The 21820-nt window shown below is 50.8% G+C and overlaps 1 protein-coding gene across 2 annotated transcripts in view; it reads right to left on the minus strand.

Moving 5' to 3' along the window:
- Positions 1 to 1605: 1605 nt before the first annotated feature.
- The window catches only part of Pald1 (phosphatase domain containing paladin 1), a 56258-nt gene continuing 36043 nt past the window's right edge, over positions 1606 to 21820 (minus strand). For both annotated transcript variants that reach the window (XM_051186748.1, XM_051186747.1), the window contains exons 16-20: positions 20793 to 20933; positions 20523 to 20594; positions 17122 to 17262; positions 4669 to 4824; positions 1606 to 2960 (exon numbers count right to left, since the gene is read on the minus strand). In XM_051186748.1, coding sequence (XP_051042705.1) covers positions 2808 to 2960; positions 4669 to 4824; positions 17122 to 17262; positions 20523 to 20594; positions 20793 to 20933 — 663 coding nt within the window. In that variant the 3' untranslated portion in view covers positions 1606 to 2807. The remainder of the gene's footprint in view (positions 2961 to 4668; positions 4825 to 17121; positions 17263 to 20522; positions 20595 to 20792; positions 20934 to 21820) is intronic.

Raw genomic sequence — 21820 nt, forward strand, 5'->3', positions numbered from 1 at the left:
AATGGTGCACTTCCTGCAGTGGTGTACTTCCTGCAGTGGTGCACTTCCTGCAGTGGGACACTTCCTGCACTGGTGCACTTCCTGCAGTGGTGTACTTACTGCAGTGGTGCACTTCCTGTAGTGGGACACTTCCTGCAGTGGTGCACTTCCCGCAGTGGTGCACTTCCCGCAGTGGTGCACTTCCTGCAGTGGGACACTTCCTGCAGTGGGACACTTCCTGCAGTGGGACACTTCCTGCAGTGGTGCACTTCCTGTAGTGGGACACTTCCTGCAGTGGTGCACTTCCCGCAGTGGTGCACTTCCTGCAGTGGTGCACTTCCTGCAGTGGGACACTTCCTGCAGTGGGACACTTCCTGCAGTGGTGCACTTCCCACAGTGGTGCACTTCCTGCAGTGGTGTACTTCCTGCAGTTGGACACTTCTGCAGTGGAACACTTCCTGCAGTGGTGCACTTCCTGCAGTTGGACACTTCCTGCAGTGATGCACTTCCTGCAATGGAACACTTCCTGCACTGGTGCACTTCCTGCAGTGGTGTACTTTCTACAGTGGTGCACTGCAGTGGTGCACTTCCTGAAGTTGGACACTTCCTGCAGCAGGACACTTCCCACAGTGGTGCACTTCCTGCAGTTGGACACTTCCTGCAATGGAACACTTCCTGCAGTGGGACACTTCCCGCAGTGGTGCACTTCCTGCAGTTGGACACTTCCTGCAATGGAACACTTCCTGCAGTGGTGCACTTCCTGCAGTGGGACACTTCCCGCAGTGGTGCACTTCCTGCAGTGGTGCACTTCCTGCAGTTGGACACTTCCTGCAGTTGGACACTTCCTGCAATGGAACACTTCCCACAGTGGTGCACTTCCTGCAGTGGTGTACTTTCTACAGTGGTGCACTGCAGTGGTGTACTTCCTACAGTGAGGCTCCATCTTCTAAAAGTTCTGCAAGCTTCACACACAGTACTGCCAGCTGGAGAGAAAGCATTCAAACACATGGTCCTATGGGAGACACTTGATTTTCAAACCAAAATAGTATAAATGTAAAGGACAAGACAACAGTGATCGAAGGTGCTGGGCAGGGCCCTTGGGTGTCTGCAGAGGAAGTGGGGACTGAGGTCTGTCCTCTTTAACAGGCCCTAACTCCTCTTTGAGCACTTGTCTTTCTTAAAATCTGTAATAATATCTCCAGCTCTGCTTCATCATAAAGCTAATCCTGAAAGCTTTTGTGTGTGTGTAGATGCTGTGCTCATCGATTTTATGTCAACTTGACATAAGCTAAAGTCACTGGGGGAGAGTGAATAAGGGAATTCCTCTACTTGACTGACCTGTGGGCAAGCCTGTGGCACACTGTTTTGATTGACAGTTGATAGAATTGTTTGTTCAAGCAGAGATCAGCACGGCCATCTTAGACATCCACTACAAGATGGTAAGGTGTGACTGAGCATATTCAGGAAGTAAAGTCTGTAACACCCACAGCCTCCAACATCAGGAGTGCCAGCAACAAGGGCTTCCCATTCACTTTGCATCCACCCTCACTCTGGAGGAACAGGGGACCCACTTATCCTCATATCTTCCTTGATGTCTGCCTCACACTAAAGATCAATCAGCAACACTTTGCATGTTTCTACTGTTTTTAATGCTCAGAAGCTCTGTACAAAAACAAAACAAAACAAAAAACATAGAGGATTCCTCACAACATCCCTGTGAGGTAGGTAGGCAAGTATTATTCTCCCATTTTACAGATGGGGCAACTGAGGCAGAGAGGTAAAGTGATCCGCCAGTGGTCCCAGCATATCTCCAAGTCAGTGCCAACTGTGAGAGTGTGAAGGGTCCCCCTCTGGCCTCTGACTCCTTGGCTTCTTGTCTGGAAAGAACTGACATGCATGAAGCAGACACCAGCAAACCTGAGAAGCTGTGAACAGACATACAGCAGCTTGCAAAAGAAGTTGGCTAAGAGCGTCAATATATCCCCAGGCTGGAAACAACTCTGGTCTCTTCAAATATCACAGCTAACAGCTGGCCGGTCCTTCCGTCTTCCTGTGGAAGGACAGGAGCCCTGTCTCCAAAGTGTGCAACCACTGGATACCCCAAAGTGCAGTCCCAGTCAAGGCTCACCAAACACAGGCCTCTATGCTTGTCGCCCTACTGTGTGAACAAAGCTCAGCAGTGCCCCCAGGGAAGTGGCTCAGGGATCCTGGCAAGGGTGGGCCTGCAATCGGCTGACAATTCACCGCAGCCCTGCCTGACCCACCCCGCACTGTGAGCCTCCTGAGTCACTCTTGATCCTGCCAATGGGTTTCCCACACACAGATCCCTCCTGACTGGAGCCATCCTCATAGTCTTCCAGGCTGGCGACATTCATGAGCCAGGGGGAGCTGGGCAGAGCTGCCTTTAACATGGACCTGCCCAGCTCAATGACCCCGTCACCTACCTCAGGCAGCTGCTTAAAATGAACGAGTGAGAAGCAAGAGCAAGCCAGCCAGAGGAAGTGAAACAACGAACATGGTCAGTCTGCTGCCCACCTAGTCTGATGACCATCAGTGAGAAAAGGACAGTGGTGGCTGGCTGTGTGGGAAGCGAGCTTCCGAAAGGCTGTTCACCTGCTGTTGTGTGAGGGACACATGCTAGGCCTTGCCAGAGGCCATTACACACTCCAAGGATTCACAGAGAATGGCTGTGCCATCTACACTTCCCACAAAAGCCTCTTTGCAAAGGCTCTCAGCCCCTCAATAACTCCAGGAAGCTGGCAAGTGTTCATCTGAAGCAATGAGAAACTCAGGCCCCCGGCATGCCTGGCAAGGAACAAGAAAAAGGCCTACAGGAAGTCCCCAGCATCACAGGGTTCCGGGTCTCGGCTCTGCTCCTGCCAGCGGTGGCGGAGCCTTGACAGGGGCTGGTCCTCCGTGCTTTCTAGCTCAGGGAAGCCCAGCTGGTTAAGGATCTCATAGATGCCTGCTTTGGTTGCCACCTGGAGAGGGCAGAGATGGGGCAGAACTTCAGAGGAGGGGGCCATCATCCAGACTACATTCCTCATATCACACCCCACTCCCTTCCTGAGCTCTGAGACACATGGGTGAGTCTGAGAGCTGCCCTCAGCCAGCTCGGCAGCTACCACAAGTCTGCGTGTCCATCTCTAGCCACCTTGTTAAGAGGACCACTGACAAGTCTCTCTCCTGGGACTGTCAAATACATGGACAGTCCACAGCACTGGCCCGGCCACTCCAGCAAAGCACATCTGGGCAGGGAGGCTGCAGAAGCTGTGTGGATGCCAGAGCAGACAGCAAGACTTCTCTTTGCCTGGGAGATCAGCTCAGGAAGCTTGTTGGCACTGAACACTCAACACAGAGTTGATGGCCCAGTAGCCTGGCCCTTGGCCCCAGGCTTCAACCAACCCCAACACCTTCTTGGGGGCAACTTTCCCTGGAGTAAAGAGATGGTGCTGTCCCTCTTGCTGTCCCTAGGCACCCTTGTCCCCAGGGTAGGGATGTAGCTGCTGGTGTATCACTTACCTGGCAAGCCTAAAGCACTCGGGTTTGGGCCCTAGCAATCTATAAACCAACTTGGCATGGTGGTAAACCCCTGTAACCCCAGGAAGGTGGAAACAGGAAGATCAGAAGGTCAAGGTCATCCTTAGCTACATAGTGAGTTTGAGGCCAGCCTGGGCTATATGAGATCCTCCCACCTACATTCCACTCCAGGACTCAAAAAAAGAAGCCAAGCTTGGGCCTGCTCACCAAGGTGGTCTCAACATTCACCCTCAAATACAAAGATTCATTTCATATGCTTCCCCACATTGACACCTGCGACCAAGCCCCGAAGGCACTGCAGCCTGCATTCCACACCCCTGGCTCCTCCCTGTGGTTCTGAACTCTATCCAGCCCTGAACCCCCCCCCCCCCCCCGCACCTGTCCTATACCCGCTCTGATGGAGTTCCTCATTCCTGATCTCCGCCCACTCGCATCCTGGTAGCTAACCATGGACTTGAATTCAGACTAGAATGGCTGATGGATGGTAAGGGCGACAGGGCCAGCTTCCTGGCTGAGGGATAATTACAGGCTTCTTTCTTCTCTCTCCTTGACCAGCAGGTGCCAAGTGGGACTGGAAGTCCAAGTAAAGAGAGACCACAGGGGCCTCAGGGAGAGAGGAGCCAACAACCAGTTCCCATGACATTCATGAAGACGTCCTGAACCTCTGTAAGACCCCTCCACTAAAGCATACCTGGATCTTGCCAGGTCTGGCAGAGGCACTACACGTATGTCACGGAGTCCCCACCACCTTCCCAGATGACACCAACACTATTGCCACTATTCTAGTACTGAGGACAGCTGACTTACAAGACTGGCCACCCCGTCCAGGTCATGGGTGGGAGGAGACAGGATCTGGACAAACATCTTTGCCCATTATAGAGCACAAACGGGAGTTGAACAGAATAATGGACTAGTATCCAGGCATCCAGGCAGTGCTGGTCATGAGACGCATAGAGCAAGTTCCTAGCTGGCAGGCTGCCCTTCCCACCCCATCTCTCCCTCTTCTGTCCATTCATTGACTCGGCTGTCACACGTACCAGCTATCTGCCTGGTGAGACACTAGGCAAGGGACACAAGGGATGAATGGGACCAGGGGGAAAGATACAGCCCACCGTACCCATCACCCGCAAGCAGGCCTGTTGGTCTCACCGTGCGCATCCAGGTGCTGAAGGGCCTCTGCCAGGAGCCGGCCTTCTCCAGGCGGAGGTAGGCATTAAAGAGTATCAGGTAGATATAGCGTTCCAGGTACTGTAGGCTTCGTAGGTGCAACCTCCGAGCCTCCTGGGCATCTTTGGTGGCCTTTGCCTGGAGGACAAGGAGGATGGTGTCAGCAAGAAGACCATTATTTAACACACTCACACGGTCACTCACTGACTGAGCATCCAGCAAGGTGACTTCAGTACCAGAGCCTGGGGTACTGCCTGGCTTGGCCGCAGAGGAGACCCATGGGGAACCAGTTCCTGGATGGGTCTCAAACCCATTTCCTACTGAGAAGAAAGGCCTCTACTTCCTCCCAAAGTCAGGCAGTGTGCTGAAAAGCTAGGGACCATATGAGGTATAGAGGGTGAGATGCCTAGCTTGGGGTCCCCAGTCTCCCAGGCCTGACTCTTCTCTCCCAGCCCCGAGCATCCCTGTGGAGACATGTGGAGCTCTGATCATGGCCTGTCAGGGGGCCAATGGCATAGAGCTCTGACTGAGGCAGCCTCTAGCCCCAGGTGGCTAGAGTGTGGAACCTGTACTTTAGTGAGCTCCCACCAGACTCCCCTGGAAATGGTACCAGTCCACACGGGAGAAAAGAAGATGGCAAAGCTGATAGATGGGAGTCTGGATGGGCAGTGAAGACCTCATGGGTCTGGCAGTGAGAATGTGCACCTGTGGGGACATCAACAAGGTCCTAAGGTATGTGTGGAGGCTGTGGCCTGCTAGCCTGGGGGGAAGAGAGTGCCACCAGTATCATGGAGGATATTAATCCTACCCGTAGAGTTCATAGCCTCACTGCTCTTAAGAACCACATGGAAACCTTAAAATTCAAGGACCTTGGCTCACCCCAGATCAGCCAGTGAGGTCTCAGAGGGGTGGGGTATGGGTACTAGTGTTACTAAGGGCCAAGGTTGGGCACTGTGGGATTCAGCATTGGAACTCACTGAAGGTTCAGTAGTACCAGTAGCCTATTGGAGGAAGACACTGTGGGAGAGCCATGCAAAAGAGAAAGGGGACATTAAAAAAGGAAATGCTTGCTGGGTGTTGATGGCGAATGCCTTTAATCCCAGCACTGGGGAGGCAGAGGCAAGCAGATGTCTGTGAGTTCAAGGCCAGCCTAGTCTACAGATCGAGTTCCAGGACAGGTTCTAAAACAATACAGAGAAACCCTGTCTCAAGAAAAAAGGAAGGAAGGAAGGAAGGAAGGAAGGAAGGAAGGAAGGAAGGAAGGAAGAAAAAGAAAAAAGAAAAGGAAATGCTTTCAAGGTTCCCCTCGGCAGAGAAACATGCCAGGGATAGTCATAAGATCTGAGACAGGCAGCACAGCCAGCCTCCCCCTGTAGGGTGGTCTGCCTCCATATCCCAGTCTCCTCATCTACCCACCATGGATGTGCTGCCCACACAGCTGTGGAAAGGAGTCCCAGAGGGAGAAGGCCACCCAGACCTGTAGTAGCCCAACCTCACACCCTCAGGCCTCTACCCAGACTCACTGCAGCTCTGATTCAGGAAAAGTGTGGCATGGGCTGTCCTTCAAATGGCAGCGATATCTGTTGGAGGGCACAGTGAGCCCCAAGGGGCCAGGAAGGGATGCTCTCCCAACAGCTGGGCCACAGATGGAAACCCTTCCATGAACACACACAGTGCTGGCCTACATACACTGGGAAAACTCCAGGGTCACCCCCACACCAGACATGACATGGCCCAGTGCCCTAAAACTCACAACTGGGGAGGGCCTGCCCAGCACAAAATGAGCTTTGAGAGCATACGAGGGGTGGCAACTGGCAAAGCTGGGGACCCGGGGGAGGGAAGCAGGGGAGAAAGCAGTACCAGGAAGGGCTTGAGGACAGGGACAGTGCCTGGATCCCTGAGAGACAGACGGTGAGGCTCACAAGATGGCTACACATTGGCCGTTAGCCCCCGGCATCCACATCTCAGGGAACTAGTGAAAAGTTGTGTGTGACCCACACTGCCCCAAGCACTGATGAAACAGGTCTGAAGCCACAGAGGTGAGTCCCACCTGCCCTGCCCTCTGGGAGACTCCAATGTACAAAGCAGCCACCTGGCTGTGTCAAGAAAGGAGGGGGAAGGGCAGTAAGAAGGAAATGACCTGCCAGGTGGGTGAGGCAGAAGCAGCAGGCACCAAGGAGGGAGGCTGGGGTCAGGAAGGAGACATGTCCTCAGCGTAGTAAAGGGGGCAGCTTGGACAGCTGCGTTAGCAACAGGGGAAGACAGGCTGGTTAGTTTTGATTGCTGTGGACTCGACACACCATAGGATCATCTGGAAAAAGGGCCTCAGTGGGGACTTGTCTAGATTAGGTTGGCCTGTGGGCATGCCCCCTTTTTAAAAGACTTATTTATTATGTGAATAGTCTGCCTGCAGGCCAGAAGAGGGCATGAGGTCTCATTACAGATGGTTGGGAGCCACCACAAGGTTGCTGGGAATTGAACTCAGGACCTTTGGAAGAGCAGGCAGTGCTCTTAACCACTGAGCCATCTCTCCAGCCCCAGGCAATTTCTTCATTGAGTTTTAACTGAGGTGGGGAAACCCACTCTGAATGCTGGTGGCACCTTATCATGGGCCAGGCCCTGGGTAAATGAAGGGAGAGAGAACAGGCCGAGCACCGGCATGGATTATTCAGTGCTCTCTAGTCTTGACTGTGGGTGTGATGGTACAGCTGCTTCAGATTCCTACAGCCCTGACTCCCCACAAACCGAGAGCCAATCAGAGCCCTTCTCCCTTAAGTCCCTTTGTCAGGGTGTCTCATCACAGAAGCAAGATGAGAAGCCAAGACAAGAGGGAGGGCCCCCAGACCGAGGACCAGACAGCTGCCTGTAGAACACACAGTAGGCTGCATACCATTTTAAATATTAACATCATGTGCTCCCAAAAATCATTTTTGCTTATAGACAGTGGATATTAGGGGAAAAATATAGTTTACTTAAATGTAAAGCACATGGCCAACACAGTGACACCCTGATTGTCTCACAGGATTGTGAGCCAGTCCACATTACACGGATCAGATAGCTTCCATCCCTCAGTCCACCTGTCCTCTCTCAGTCTCCTCTGGACCTGGAAACGTTTTCAGGAGTACAGAAGTCACCCACAGTGCTCCTTGGAAAAGCCATTTTAAATTGCTTCCCATCAAGGCTCAGGAAAAATGCCTGCTCTCACCTGGCCACAGCCACACCATACCAGCACTATCCCAAGACACCAGCAAGGACGAGGTCTGAGGTACATCCGGAGAAGAGCAGAGGGAGTCTTTCTCCTTACCACCAAGGGTAGAATTATCTCTAAATTCAGACACTGTGTGAAAATGTTGTCTGACACCCCCAGAGGTTCCCATGGACACATCCTGCCTCTGGCCACAAGGTTGTGATTTGAGACTGGTCCATCTGCCTGTCACAACCCAATTTCCTTAAAAGCACTCCATGCTGGCACAGTTCTGGAAGGGGGCATCCAGCCACCTCCAGTGCATAAAAATAGCCAAGCTGTTTTTAAATGGTTCAGCAGGCCAGGCTGTCATTGGCTGTCATGAAGCTAGACAAAGGCTTCTTGGACCCTTGGGACTTAACCCCAAAATAAAAGGGGCCCAAGAGAGATGTCAGGGCTGCAGGGGCCACAGGCTTCACCTCTGGCCTGTCTAGCATGGGTACAGGTCTAGCTCTGTCTGGGAGCTCTTTGCTGGGCCACCAAGAATAAACATAAGGCTGTCATCTGTGCCTTCACCCACTTATTCCTTCTGTCCTCCCCTACCCAATTGTTCCCAGTCACCACATCTCAATGACAGTCCCTGCCTGGGTTACATCCATGCCCCAGGGCCCTTTCCATCATTGGAGAAAAAATGGCTTGTCCCAGTAGACTAAGAGCCAAAAGGGATGCAGACAGGTTTTCCTATTAATGCAAGTGTTTTCTCCACTTGCTACCTACTGCCCACTCACTAAATAGATCTAGCAGAACCTGCTGTGTCTGGCAGGGTCCTGGGACCTAGGCTGTGGAAGTGGGCCTATGCAATGAACCAAGCACTCCCCAGAGAGTGAGAGCTACAAACACAGAGGCAAGTCTCAGTGAGATGATACCAGGGCTAGGGGATGCTGGACTTGACCCTGGGACCCCTCTAAGTCCAGTGGTACACACAGACCACACCAGGCACAGCTTAAGAGCCTGTCCTAGAACTAACTCTGTAGACCAGGCTGGCCTGGAACTCACAGAGATCCTCCTGCCTCTGCCTCCCGAGTGCTGGGATTAAAGGCGTGCACCTCCAACACCCGGCAGCCACCAAGGAGGGAAAGGAAGATAGGACAAAGCAGAATATACAGTTCTGGCCCTGTTGGTCAGTTGTGGATTTCTGAATCTGCTTCCATATGTTTCTTCATAAGACAGAATTAGACTCCCTTAATATAGGTGACAATGGTGACTGGGACAATATATAAGGCCACTGGTAGGGCGACCAAGATCTAACTCTGATGCATAAACTGACTTAGTGGAGACCATTCTATATGGAGAGATAACCATGCTCAGCCTAGACACAGAGGTGTGGGGGGTGGAGAGGTATCTTGGTCCTGCCTCAATGAGATGATGGGACAGACTTAGTAGACTTCCTAGGGGAGGCCTTACCCTCTTCGAGAGCAGATGGGGTGGGGGAGGAGAGAGAGGAGGGAGGAGGAACTGGGATTGGAATGTAAAAATAAATTAATAAAAAAATTTTTTTTTACGTTCTGGCCCTGTTTCCAACCAGGTACAAATTTTCCTTGGGCCTCAGTTTCTTCCTCAGTAAAATGCTTCTAGCAGAGCTTCCTCTAGAGCCTGACCTTGGTTTCTGTCAGAAATAGTTTTCCTTCTCCAAGTCCAAAAGGAAACAACTGATTCACAAGTGGGCCAACCTGTGGGTTGGTGGCCATGTTGGAACACCTCAGTAGGGCCTGGACTTCTCATACTGGCCCCAAATGCTTCAGCTCTACCCTAACCTCATGAAGTGGCTCACCTCGAGAGACTTTCTTTCCTTTTCTTTTTCCATGTGAGGCAGTTTTTTACAAATGTTTATTTGTGTGTGTGTGCATGTGTGAGTATGTACAGAAGTCAGAGGACAACTGGAGAGAATCTGTCACCTCCTTCCTCAATGCAGGTCTAGGGACCATCAGATAGGGTGACAAGTCCCTTTACTCACTGAGCCATCTCACCATCCCTTGAGGCAGTTCTTAAAACTTCCTGAGCATTCTGGTCCTACAGACACACACACTCACACATACTCATACACACACACACTCATACACACACGCTCAAACACACTCATACACATACACTCACACACACACTCACACACACACTCACACACGCTCAAACACACTCTCACACACACACACACACACACACACACTCACATATACGGCACCAAGGCCTAGACACAGACAGCCTCATAGTCTACGGCATTGCTGTGAGTTGTGTCTCCAAGGCCAGGCAAATGAAGCAAGGAAAGGCAAGGCTGTCCCAGAAGGCCTTGGGGGCTTCCAGTTGGCATATACCATACAACATCAGTCACAATGGCATGAAGGGCTCTCAGCCATCACCAAGAACTGCCCAAGGGCACAGACAGGCATGTGTGTGCCTCTTTTCACCTTGCTATACCACAGGATGGCACAGCCTTCTCCTTGGTCTGACTTGGTGTCAGCAAAGGACAGGTAAGGAGTGAGCATGTGGGTTAGAGAGATGGTTCAGGATAAGACCAGTGCCTGCTCTTTCAGAGGTCCTGAGTTCAATTCCCAACAACACATGATAGCTCACAACCAATGAGATCTGGTGCCTTCTGGTGTGCAGACATAGATGCAAGCAGAACATTGTATACATAATAAATAAATCTTTAAAAAAAAAAAAAACCAAAAAGTGAGCATGTGCCAGGCAAGCCTAGCCTCAGACACACACATAGACAATCCCAATGAGTACTCAAAGCCTAATAATCCCACCTTTGAGGAAAGGTGAATGTGAGTGTACAAAGACCAGTATGAGAGAGCCAGAGAGATGGCTCAGAGGTTAAGAGCACTGACTGTTCTTCCAGAGGACCCTGGTTCAATTCTCAGCACCCACACAGCCACTCACAACTGTCTGTAACTACAGTTCCAGAGGATCTGACACCCTCACATAGACACACATGCAGGCAAAAATACCAATGCACATGAAATAAAAATAAATTACTAAAAAAAGACGAGAGTTGGGCATTGGTGGTGCACGCCTTTAGTCCCAGCACTTGAGAGGCAGAAGCAAGCAGATCTCTGTGAGTTTGAGGCCAGTCTGGTCTACAGAGTGAGTTCCAGGACAGGTTCCAAAGCAACACAGAAGCCCTGTCTCAAAAAACAAACAAAACAAAACAAGACCAGAACGAAAAAGCTGAAACTGAAGTCTCCGTGTCTTGGTAAACAATGGGAGCCCTCTGCATCCCCAGACTGTTTTAAGCATGTCATTATATATCATGCCACCTCTAACAAGGCAGCTGCACACAGACTTCCTTACTGTTCACGTTCATATCACACATGGAGCTCTTTCCTGCTCCACAGGAGAGTAAGGACCTCCCATTTCTCTACTTCTCTGGGGCCCTGGAGTCACTTCATCGCAAAAAGCAGCATCAATGCCAAATACCAGCCATGTATTCCTAACAGCTTCTGATTAACGTTTAAGTCAACCACTGACGCAGGCAGGGGGCCAGGAAAGATGAGTTCTGGAGGGTGAGGGGCAGAAGCCAAGTTGCCACATGCTGTTGGGAGAGTCATAATCTCAAGGCTGTGTTCTGCTGGGAGAACTTGAGATGGAGAAAAAATGCCGAGGGACAACTTGAAATGGATAGAATGTTGACATTCCCAGGCAGTGAGGCTGATGGAGGGGGCACATCCCAGATGGTGCCTGGGCCCATTTCCATTCAGAGCTGAGTAGCATCCCCCACAGCCACCACACATGCCCACTGGTCTGCTCTGTGCCAAGCTTGTCAGGCTCCAGCAGAGAACAGCTGAGGATTTCCAGTTTGAAACCAGAGGGCAGAGGCTTAACTGAACCCCCAAATACTGAAGGTAAGACCCAGCTGCCAGTTTCTAGGAGTCAGTCCATGAAGTGAGGTGGGGGCTACAGTCCCAGTGATTCTCCCCCACAGGCACCTAGAGACCCTGGGCTTGAATGCTGCATAGACTGGGTCATGAGACTGGAAAGGAGACCTTTGCCTCCTATCCCTGCTTTGCCACTAACCCACACAGGACCTTGTGTGGCCTGGCCTCCTATTACATGTACCACAGCTTCATCTGTGAACACACACTGGAATCTGAGGGCCTTTTGAAGCTAGGAGGAATATTACAGGACACCAGCCAAAGATGCATCCTCATCCCTTCTGCTGAGCACTTACTAGGATCTAGCCCAACCCTATGCGTAGAAAGCCCCCAAGGTCTTCCAAACACTGCCCCTTAAGAGTAGCGTGGCTCCAGCCTGGCAGGTGGGGACATAAGCAATGGGAGGCTGAAAATTCTCTCCCTCAGTGGAATTCAGAGCTTCCAACATCTACATCCTTGTCCTCCGCCTGTCAGTCCAGACGATCTATCCTGGCTCCTTCACCTCTTCCATGGAACTGGAGCTATGTGTGTTCACTGAGAAGAGCCAACCCCACTGTCTACTCTGATCACTGGTGTTTTCACCGTGCAGAGAAAATGGAACTTTTTACACACAGCTCAAAAACTACACAGAAACCTTCCTCCCTGCCACTTGTGTAGAACTGGCGGGAGCCTCTCTAGAGCCTGTGTACATCTGGCCTTCTACGCTAAGCATCTGGAATGGCTCAGGGGACAGCTCAGCCCACCATGATCTCAGACAGAACCTTTCCAGGATGAGACACACAGAGGACTTGGAGGAAGGAGTACCTTTCTTGCTAATGGAGCCAACATTCAAGTCTCCAAAAGCTGCCATCCTCAAACCTCAGGGCCATGAGAAATCAGGAATGCAGATCTTCCCAGTGCTGACCTCCATGTAAGGCTGACACATTCTACTTCATGATCACTAAATAGCCCTTCTATTATGAAATGCCATAAGTTTGGATGACAGTTGAGGTTTAAAATTTCTGCTTCTTCCTTTCTTTAAAGATTTATTTTTACTTGTGTGTTTGTGTGTGTGTGTGTGTGTGTGTGTGTGTGTGTGTGTGTGTAAAGCTATGCTACTGTGTGGGTACCACAGAAGACAGAAGGGGACATCAGATCCCCTGGCTCTCCTTACACCTTTTGAAGTGACAAAGGTCTCTGTGGATGGTTGTCATAGAAGAACAGAGTCAAAACCAGACTGTGTTTGGTCCCCCCATGCACACAAAGTCATACACACACACACACACACACACACACACACACTGTCAAGATAAACGAGAGCACACCAGGGCGTGTACATGTGGCTTTGTTGGGAGAGTACCTGCCCAGCATGCACCAAGCCCTAGGTTCTAACTCCAGCACTGCATAAAGCAGTTGTAATTGTGTACACCTGTGACCCCAATACTAGGGAAGCAGAGACAGGAGGTTACAACCTCAAGGTCATTCTCAGACACATTTAGGATTCGAAGCCAGCCCACGATACACAAAATGAAAGAAAGAGCCAGGTGCTCATGACTTTAATCCCAGCACTCAGGAGGCAATGGCAGGTAAATCTCTGAGTTCAAGGCCAAGCTGGTCTACATAGTAAATTCCAAGCCAGCCAGAGCTTCATAATGCCAAAAAGGAAGAAAGAAAAAGAGAAAGAAAGAAAGATCTATACACTGATGGGAGATGTCATTCTATAAATATGTTTCTCTTATTGGTTAAAGAATAAAGCACTGTTAGCCAATAGGAAAGCAAGATAGGCGGGACTAGGAGACAAGGAGGAGTCAAGGAAGTAGTAGGGAAAAGTCAAGATGTAGAGACTAGAGAGAACAGAGGTCTGGGCCCGCTCTCTAGTAAGATAAGACCACGTGGAAATATTTAGATTAATACAAATGGGTTAATATTTAAGACAGAGCTAGCCAATAAGAAACTAGTAACTGGCCAACAGCTTTATATCTAATACAGTATCTCTGTGTGTTATTTGGGGCTGGCACGGCCCTGGGACCAGACCGGCAGGAAAAACTATTCATAATAATACACACACACACACAAAAACATTCAATTATTATGAGATGTGTAAAAATAGACAAGTGAATCCAGAAAGACACAACAGGAAACATGGAGATGTTGGTGGCTGGGGACCAACTGCCAAGGCTTGAGGTTTCTTTCTATGGCCCTGAGCATGCTCTAGATTCCCTGTTGCAATGTTAACCATGGACCAGACTGCTCTAAATGCTTGCACTGGGCTGTATGTGAACTGTATCTCCATAAGCTTGGTCACAACAAGCAGGGCCCTGGCATGGCCCAGGCCCCATGTTACTCCATGTTACGAGTCATGAGTACTGTCATCTCAGAGCTGTGGAACGTCCAGAAACTCTGGCACAGCCCCAGAAACCTGCACTTTGGCAAGCCTGAAGGGGAAGCTGAGGTACTCAGGTAGGAGACAAGACTCCCCCACTCCCCAACCCCCACTCATAAGTGGCTGTCAGCCTTGGCTATTCCCTGGACTCACCTTGGCAAATTTTAAAAGCTACACTCACACACTGGTCATAAAGCAAACCAGGGACTCTAGGAGGGAGCTCAGACACAAGATGCTAAAAGTTCCCCGTTTGCCTCCTGCACAGGTAGGGTGAAAGCCCCTGAGAGTCGCAGCCCCCCCCCCATACTAGTGTGAAGTCCTGAGTTTGAATCACCAGAACCCAAAGAAAGCCAGATATAGTAGGTCTTGCCTATAATCCTAGCATTCCTACAGCAAGATGGGGGTTGGGACAGGAGAACCCTTGAACACTCAGGGCCATCTAGCAAACAAAAGGACCCACCTCAACATAAGGGGGAAGGAGCCAGAAAAGTGGCTTGGCCAGGAAAAGCATTTGCCATTTAAGCCCAATGAACCAAGTTCAATCCCAGATCCCACATAAAGATGGACAGAGAGAACTTCTAACCCTCGCATGCTCACTGTGTCACACACCCCTCCCATCATACGTGCTCGCGCGCACACACACACACACACACACACACACACACACACACACACCTTGCAGTGATGCCCTGGGTTCAGCCTGAAGCGATGGAGAGGGATTTACCTTAACTAAACTCACTGGCACCACCTGGTGGCCACACTTGTGAATAACTGCATCTAGCTCCCTGCCTCTGCAGGGACCCTGGGATTCCATCTCATGCAGAAACTTGGCCTTGGAAATATGAGGGGCATCTTGGTGGGGAGGTGGGGAGAGGCCCCACTTGTTCAGCTTCCTCTATTAAATACTCCACTGTGAAGGTGACTAAGCTACTGCCCCTAAAAATACAGGTCTGTCCCTCACCTTCTTCCCTTCTCATTCCCCATGAGTAAACCCAGCTACTCATCCAACCTCACTGCTGACAACACTGTGCTACCAAATGGCCTTCAGTGTCTCCAAACCCACTAGGAACCCTTAGGCCTCCTGGCCTTTGCCCATGTGGCCCTGGAGGCCTACACTGACTCCTCTTGAGGCCAATTCCTAGCTTCTCCTATGCTACCTGTTCTCTGTGTCCTCACAGTGGACATACAGGTAGAGTTCGAAGGAAGCGAGGGCCTGTGAGGTTTGGAGTTGGGATAGAGAGAAGGGGGCTCCAATAGGGCCTGGTCCACATGCTCTGAAGCAGGTCTAAGCACCCCCTTTCCACTGTCAGAACCTAGAGGCCTCAGCTCTCATGCTCTAGAGGAAGGCTCTGAATAATGGCAGCGAGTGTGTGCTGGCTAGCTTTCTGCCAACCTGACATAAGCCAGTGTCATTTAAGACGAGGGAACCTCAAGTGAGGAAATGCCCCCACCAGATCAGCCTGTGGGCAAGCCTTTGGTGCATTTTCTGGATTCATGATTGCTGTGGGAGGGCCCAGCTTCCCGTGTATGGTGCCACCCCTGAGCAGGTGGTCCTGAGTTGTATAAGCAAGCAGGCTGAGTAAGACAGTAAACATCGTTCTTCCATGGTCTCTGCATCAGTTCCTGCCACCATGGCCCTGCCCTGGTTTCCATGGGTGACGGGCTACAAGCTATAAGACAAGCCCTGCCCTCCCCAAGTTGCTTTCAGTCACCCTGTTTCATCACAACAATAGAAGCCCTAAGGCAGTGCGAGACACAAGGGTAACTAACTCATAGGAACCTGGAGATGGGTGCCTAATCACACATACATTGTGTCTCCTAAGTATGCCAAGTCCACTTTGGAAGCTCATGACCCACCATCTCATGACCCACCATCTCCTACCCATGAGTGACAGCTTCTTAGTCTGAACTTTTCCCAAGGCTTACCCCCAAACGCCTAGCCTGCCTCCACACAGGGGCCAGCCATCTGATCCAGGCAGGGTCTAACCCATGGCCCCAAGTCAAGGCTGTCCTGACTCATTCTGGTCATGCTTCCCCAGCTTGAGGCTGAACAAATGGCCTGACATAGCCTCCTCTTATAAGACACAGGCAGAAGCTGCCCTGAAAAATCACCCCACCATGGCATATACTGCCACCTCTCGGTACCATGCAGCACTGTCCCCTACCCACCTGCTACCAGGCTGAGAAGTAGGGATCTCTGACCTTGTGACCACCCTCCAGAGTACTGAAGCTGCAAATTCCATCTCCTGCCTAGCCCTCAAGTCCTATGACAGACAGAGAAGGGGGGCCAGGGCAGAGTATCTGAACTATTCTGATGACCTTATCATAATTTAGTGAGGACTGGCAATATGGCTCAGTGCGTAAAGGCAACTGCCACAAAGGCTAACCACCTAAAACCGTTCCCCAGGCTCTACATGGTGGGAGGAGAGAACCAGCTCCTACAAGTTGTCCCTGACCCCCACACTCATGCTGTGTGCACACAAATAAGTAAAATATGGAAAATAAAATAATATTTAACTAAGCAGATTTAAAAAAAAAAAACACTAAATAGGGGCCAGACCCAGACCCCAAATGTTGTAGACAAACCTGTCCTGGGGTGCGGCAGCTGCACCCTACAGTACTCAGCTTCATCCCTGCTGTCAGTCACACTGCCGCCCTCAGGAACACACACCAGACCCTGCTCCACCCAACAGGGTCTCAGGTGTTCCTCTTGGCCCCTCCCACAGCAAGTTATCCCAGATCAGGTAGGAGTGGCTTGGACTGCTGACATTTCTGTCTCCAGGTCCACATTCCTTTCTAAGAGGTGGTAAAGTGATCAAAAGGAATTAAAACAAAAGAAGGGCCCACTAGACTTGCTGCCACTTCAAACCTGCACCATCGATCTTCCACACCCTCACCCCCACCAGGTGAGCCACGGCCCATCCTGCAGAGCAGGAGCCCAGGGGCTCAGGGCTCACCTGCCGGTAGGTGCAGATAATGATCTCCCGAAGGTGGTAGTGCATAGGAGTCATGGTCTCGCTGACAGTGTCCAGCGCCGCGTCCACCTCCTTCTTCACATGGTGGCCATCGGGTAGCAACTGGACCACCTTCATCACCACCTGGGACCAGAGGAAGGGTGAGTGGATGGAAAACCAAGGGGGATCCTCAGCCCGGAGCCCTCCTTCCTGCTCCCCAGGCTTGGGGCAGTAAGGCGATGTGGGATTGCTTGGGTCACAGTTCCATATTCTTTTCATTCATAGGCAAGATTCTGTGAGTTGTTCAGAGGATCTTTATGTGTACATTTCAATGCATATATTATTTGCTGTGTATGTGTTAAATGTGCATGCATGTGTGGTGTGTGTGAATGCATGTGGTATATGAGTGCATGTGTGTACAGCTACGTGGACCTGTGCACACACAGAGGCCACTGGAGGACACTGAGTGTTCTGCTCCCTCTCTCCCTATTGCTTTGACGCAGGGTCTCTCACTAAACCCAAGCCTAGGCTGGCCTCCAGCAAACCCCACGATCCTCTCCTCTTCCCTCGGCTCTGCACATGCACATAGCCACTCCTGGCTTTTATAGGTCTTACTATTGGAACTCAGGTCCCCATGCTTGGACAATGAGCTCTGCACCCACCATTCTTAATGTGTGTATCAAAAATTCTAAGAAGCTGAGTATGTTCATCTTTTTTGGTCATTTCATTGACTTTCTAGCCTTACGAGAACTTCAAGAGCCTGGGGAAACAATTCAGTTGGGAAGGTACTTGCTGCTCAAGACTGGCAGTCTCTGGAGGCAGAGGCAGGCAGATCTCTGTGAGTTCGAGGCCAGCCTGATCTACAGAGCTAGTTCCTGGACAGGCTCCAAAGCTATAGAGAAACCCTGTCTCAGGAAAAGAGAGAGAGAGAGAGAGAGAAAAAAAACAGCAGTCTATTCCAAGCACCTACGAAAAAGGACAGAGTGGCACATGTCTGTACTTATGGCAATGGCAGAGGGCAGGGAGCAGAGAAGGTAGATCCCTAAGGCTTGTCAGTCAGCCAGTTTAGCTGAACTGGAAAGCCCCAGGCCAGGGAAACCCTGTCTCAAATAATAATAATAACAACAATTACTACAAGTAGACAGCTCCTATGGGATCACACCCAAAGTTGACAAAAATAATTATTTAAAAGAGGATATGAGGGTAAAGAGATGGCTCAGCTGTTAAGAGCATGGACTGTTCTTGCAGAGGACCTGAGTTTAGTGCATCAAATACCTCACAACAGCCTGTAACTCCAGTTCCAGGGAATCCAGCGCCCTCTTCTGGCCTCTACAAGCACATGCACTCATGTGGACATACCCTCACAGAGACACACAGGTACACATAATTAAAAATAAAATCTTTTACTGGGTATAGTAGTAAACAACTTTAGTCCCTGCACTCTATTCTGAAGGCAGAGGCAGGCAGATCTCTGAATTCAAGATCAGCCTGGTCTACAGAATGAATTCCAGGACAGCCAGAACTACATAGTGAGACCCTGTCAAAAAAAGAGAAAAAGAAATCTTTTTAAAAAGTGGGCATTGCCAGGCGTTGGTGGCGCATGCCTTTAATCCCAGAACTCAGGAGGCAGAGGCAGGCGAATCTCTGTGAGTTCGAGGCCAGCCTGGTCTACAAGAGCTAGTTCCAGGACAGGCTCCAAAGCCACAGAGAAACCCTGTCTTGAAAAAAAAAAAAAAAAAAAGTGGGTACTAAACCTCCGAACTTTCATGTCACCTTTGCCTGCCCTGTCAATCACTGTTGGTGAAACAGACACGAATTCTCAGTCTTTCACAGCACATTAACAGCAGAACTGGGAAAGCCAGGCTCCTATAACATAAAGTGCTAACAAGGAGAGCCGGGGAGATGATAGGAGAGCCAGGGAGATGATGGAGAGCCAGAGAGATGATGGGAGATCTGGGGAGATGATGGAGAGCTGAAGAGATGATGGAGAGCCGGGGGAATGATGGGAGAGCCGGGGAGATGATGAGAGAGCCAGGGAGATGATGGAGAGCTGGGGAGATGATGGAGAGCTGGGGAGATGATGGAGAGCTGGGGAGATGATGGAGAGCTGGGGAGATGATGGAGAGCTGGGGAGATGATGGAGAGCTGGGGAGATGATGGAGAGCTGGGGAGATGATGGAGAGCTGGGGAGATGATGGGAGAGCTGGGGGGGATTATAGGAGAGCAGGGGAGATGATGGGAGAGCAGGTAGGATGATGGAGAGCTGGGGAAATGGTGCCAGCAAACCACAGGAAGTACTAATGGTTTGAAATGCTCAGAGTATATTAAGACCACAGGCGAGGCTCCTTACAAAGATTCATCTTATTCTTTACTTTTTAGCTGTTGTACAAGCATTTTACCTACTGAGCCAGTAGGTAACTGCCCCCACTGCCCCCAACTCCCATGTAAAGAGACAGGATCTTTACATGTTCCAGGCAGTCCTCAGACTTACTGGATTACAGACATGAGCCACCACTCCCACTCAGGGTCTGTGATGCTAGGCTTAAACCCAGGAGTCCGTACATGCTTAACAAGCATCTAATTTATTTAATGCAGTGGTAGGGATCCAGTCCAGGGCCTTGAACATGCCAGGCAAACATTCCACCACTGAGCTACACTTATTTATTTATTCAAAACAAGGTTTCACTGTATAGCTCCAACTGGCCTGAAAGTTGCTATGTAGACCAGACTGGCTTCAAGTTTGATTTCTGTTAGTATATTTTTGTCACACTAAGAAAAAAAAAAAGAATCTGAGCATTTATCATAAAAGAAAGACATTGTCTAAAGAGGAGCACACCCAAAGGCCTAGAGGCACATGTGATTGGCAGCTTTGACCTCCCACACAGAGAGAAGGGCAACAGGACTCCCAGTAGGACAAGTGGCAAGCGTGTGGCACAGTTACCAGGTAGACAGGAATTAATGGTAATGCCAGCCACTGGTCAGATATAGATCAAGTGTGCAAAACGGTGTCACATGTCTGATATGACCCATGACTTGTGGCAGGTGCATGATTTATGATGACTGGACCTGAAATGTTAATGTCTGCCCACCCAGGGGCCCTGACCTGAAGCAAGGGGACGGATGGAGTAGGTTGTAGCCCTGCATGGGGCACCAACCACAGCTGAATCTCAAGAAACTGAGGTAGTTATCAACTAGGCTATGCAGAACCCAGTGCCCTGGCCAGGTAGGGGAGAAACCAGACCGTGTCTACTATGGGCATTTGCAGAGGCTTACGAGTCAAACTGTTCTGAGCCATAGTCTGTCCATCTGGGAAACAGAAAGCCAGACCCATTCCCACTAAGCTGCCAGCAAGACCCAAGATTCTAGTCTGCATAGAACTCCCAGGGACTCAGGGGCATACCCACCTGAAACTCGCCCTTGGTGAATTTGGCATCAGGCACGCTCACAAGTTCCTCCTCGCCCACCTCAGGGCAGCCCTGAGGGATGACAGAGCTAGATGGAGCATCTCCCTCTTCTACCCCATCCCCTGAAGCCCTGCTGGGGGGTCTGCCAGGACTGATGGGAGGGGTCCCAGGGTGACATCAGGCATGGCCTCTGCCCCTCCACACTAGCCATAGCCAGTCCCCACCCTTGCCTGGGATGATCTCTGACCTCACTCAGAAGGCCACACCTACCCCGATGTGCCAGCAGGCCAGCACAGCCACCACCATGGCAGTTGTGGTCCGGCCCTGGCCACTAAGGCAGCTGAAGACAAAGCCTGTGCCTGGGTCCTTGGTGAGAGCAGCCCGCAGGGCCTCAAACAGCCGGTCAAAGTCCTGAGGTGACAAGACCAGAGTCTGGGTCCAGGGGTGTCACTGGAAGCCCAGACTCACACTGGGGACCCCCATCCAAATGGTAACCCCAGTTTTATATTCCCATGTGCCCCGTCATACACATAACCTTGTCCATGTACACACACAGAGCTCACTATGTTTATACACAAGCCCACGTGTGTGTGAAAAGCTGCATTCTTGTGTATCTCCCATCCCAGGCACCCAAGATTGGGCACATGAGCAGATACAACACACTTCTGGGACTCAATATGCCAGCCCTCCACCTGGCAGATCATGCACAGATGTTTTCTAGCCTGATGCCCAGGCCCTGCCTGAGAACCAGGTCCTGCCTGAGCTCATCCAAACACTTGGGAGAGCAGCCTCCAGGGGGCAGCACTCCACGGGCTGTGAGCCCACAGAGAGCCAGGCAAAAGCAAATAGCCCTGAAACTATCACAGCAACATCCACAGGCCACACATATCAGGTATACCCAGCCCACAGATGTACCAGTACCTGAAAGACAAACCACACAGCCGGCTACAAACATACATCTGTCAGCTACCACATGAACACCACTTAGTCAGATTCCACAGAGTTTTCTCCATGAGCACACACGCCCACCCCTCCCATGGATGTACCATCTACCCACAGCCCACAAACACAAGACAGATGCCATGAGCCCCATGAGAACCTACACCCCACACCACCAGGGCACCATGCATCATATCCCTCCAGCAGACATATGAGCACGCTCTCTTCCCTGAAACATAAACATACAGTACAGTATACATGCCTACAACACATCACACACACACACACACACACACACACACACACACACACACACACACAGAGGGGGGGGAGGGAGGAACATGCTTCTGAGGTCACAT

Source organism: Phodopus roborovskii, unplaced genomic scaffold (genome assembly GCF_943737965.1).
Source record: "Phodopus roborovskii unplaced genomic scaffold, PHOROB, whole genome shotgun sequence".
Classification (NCBI taxonomy): Eukaryota; Metazoa; Chordata; class Mammalia; order Rodentia; family Cricetidae; genus Phodopus; species Phodopus roborovskii.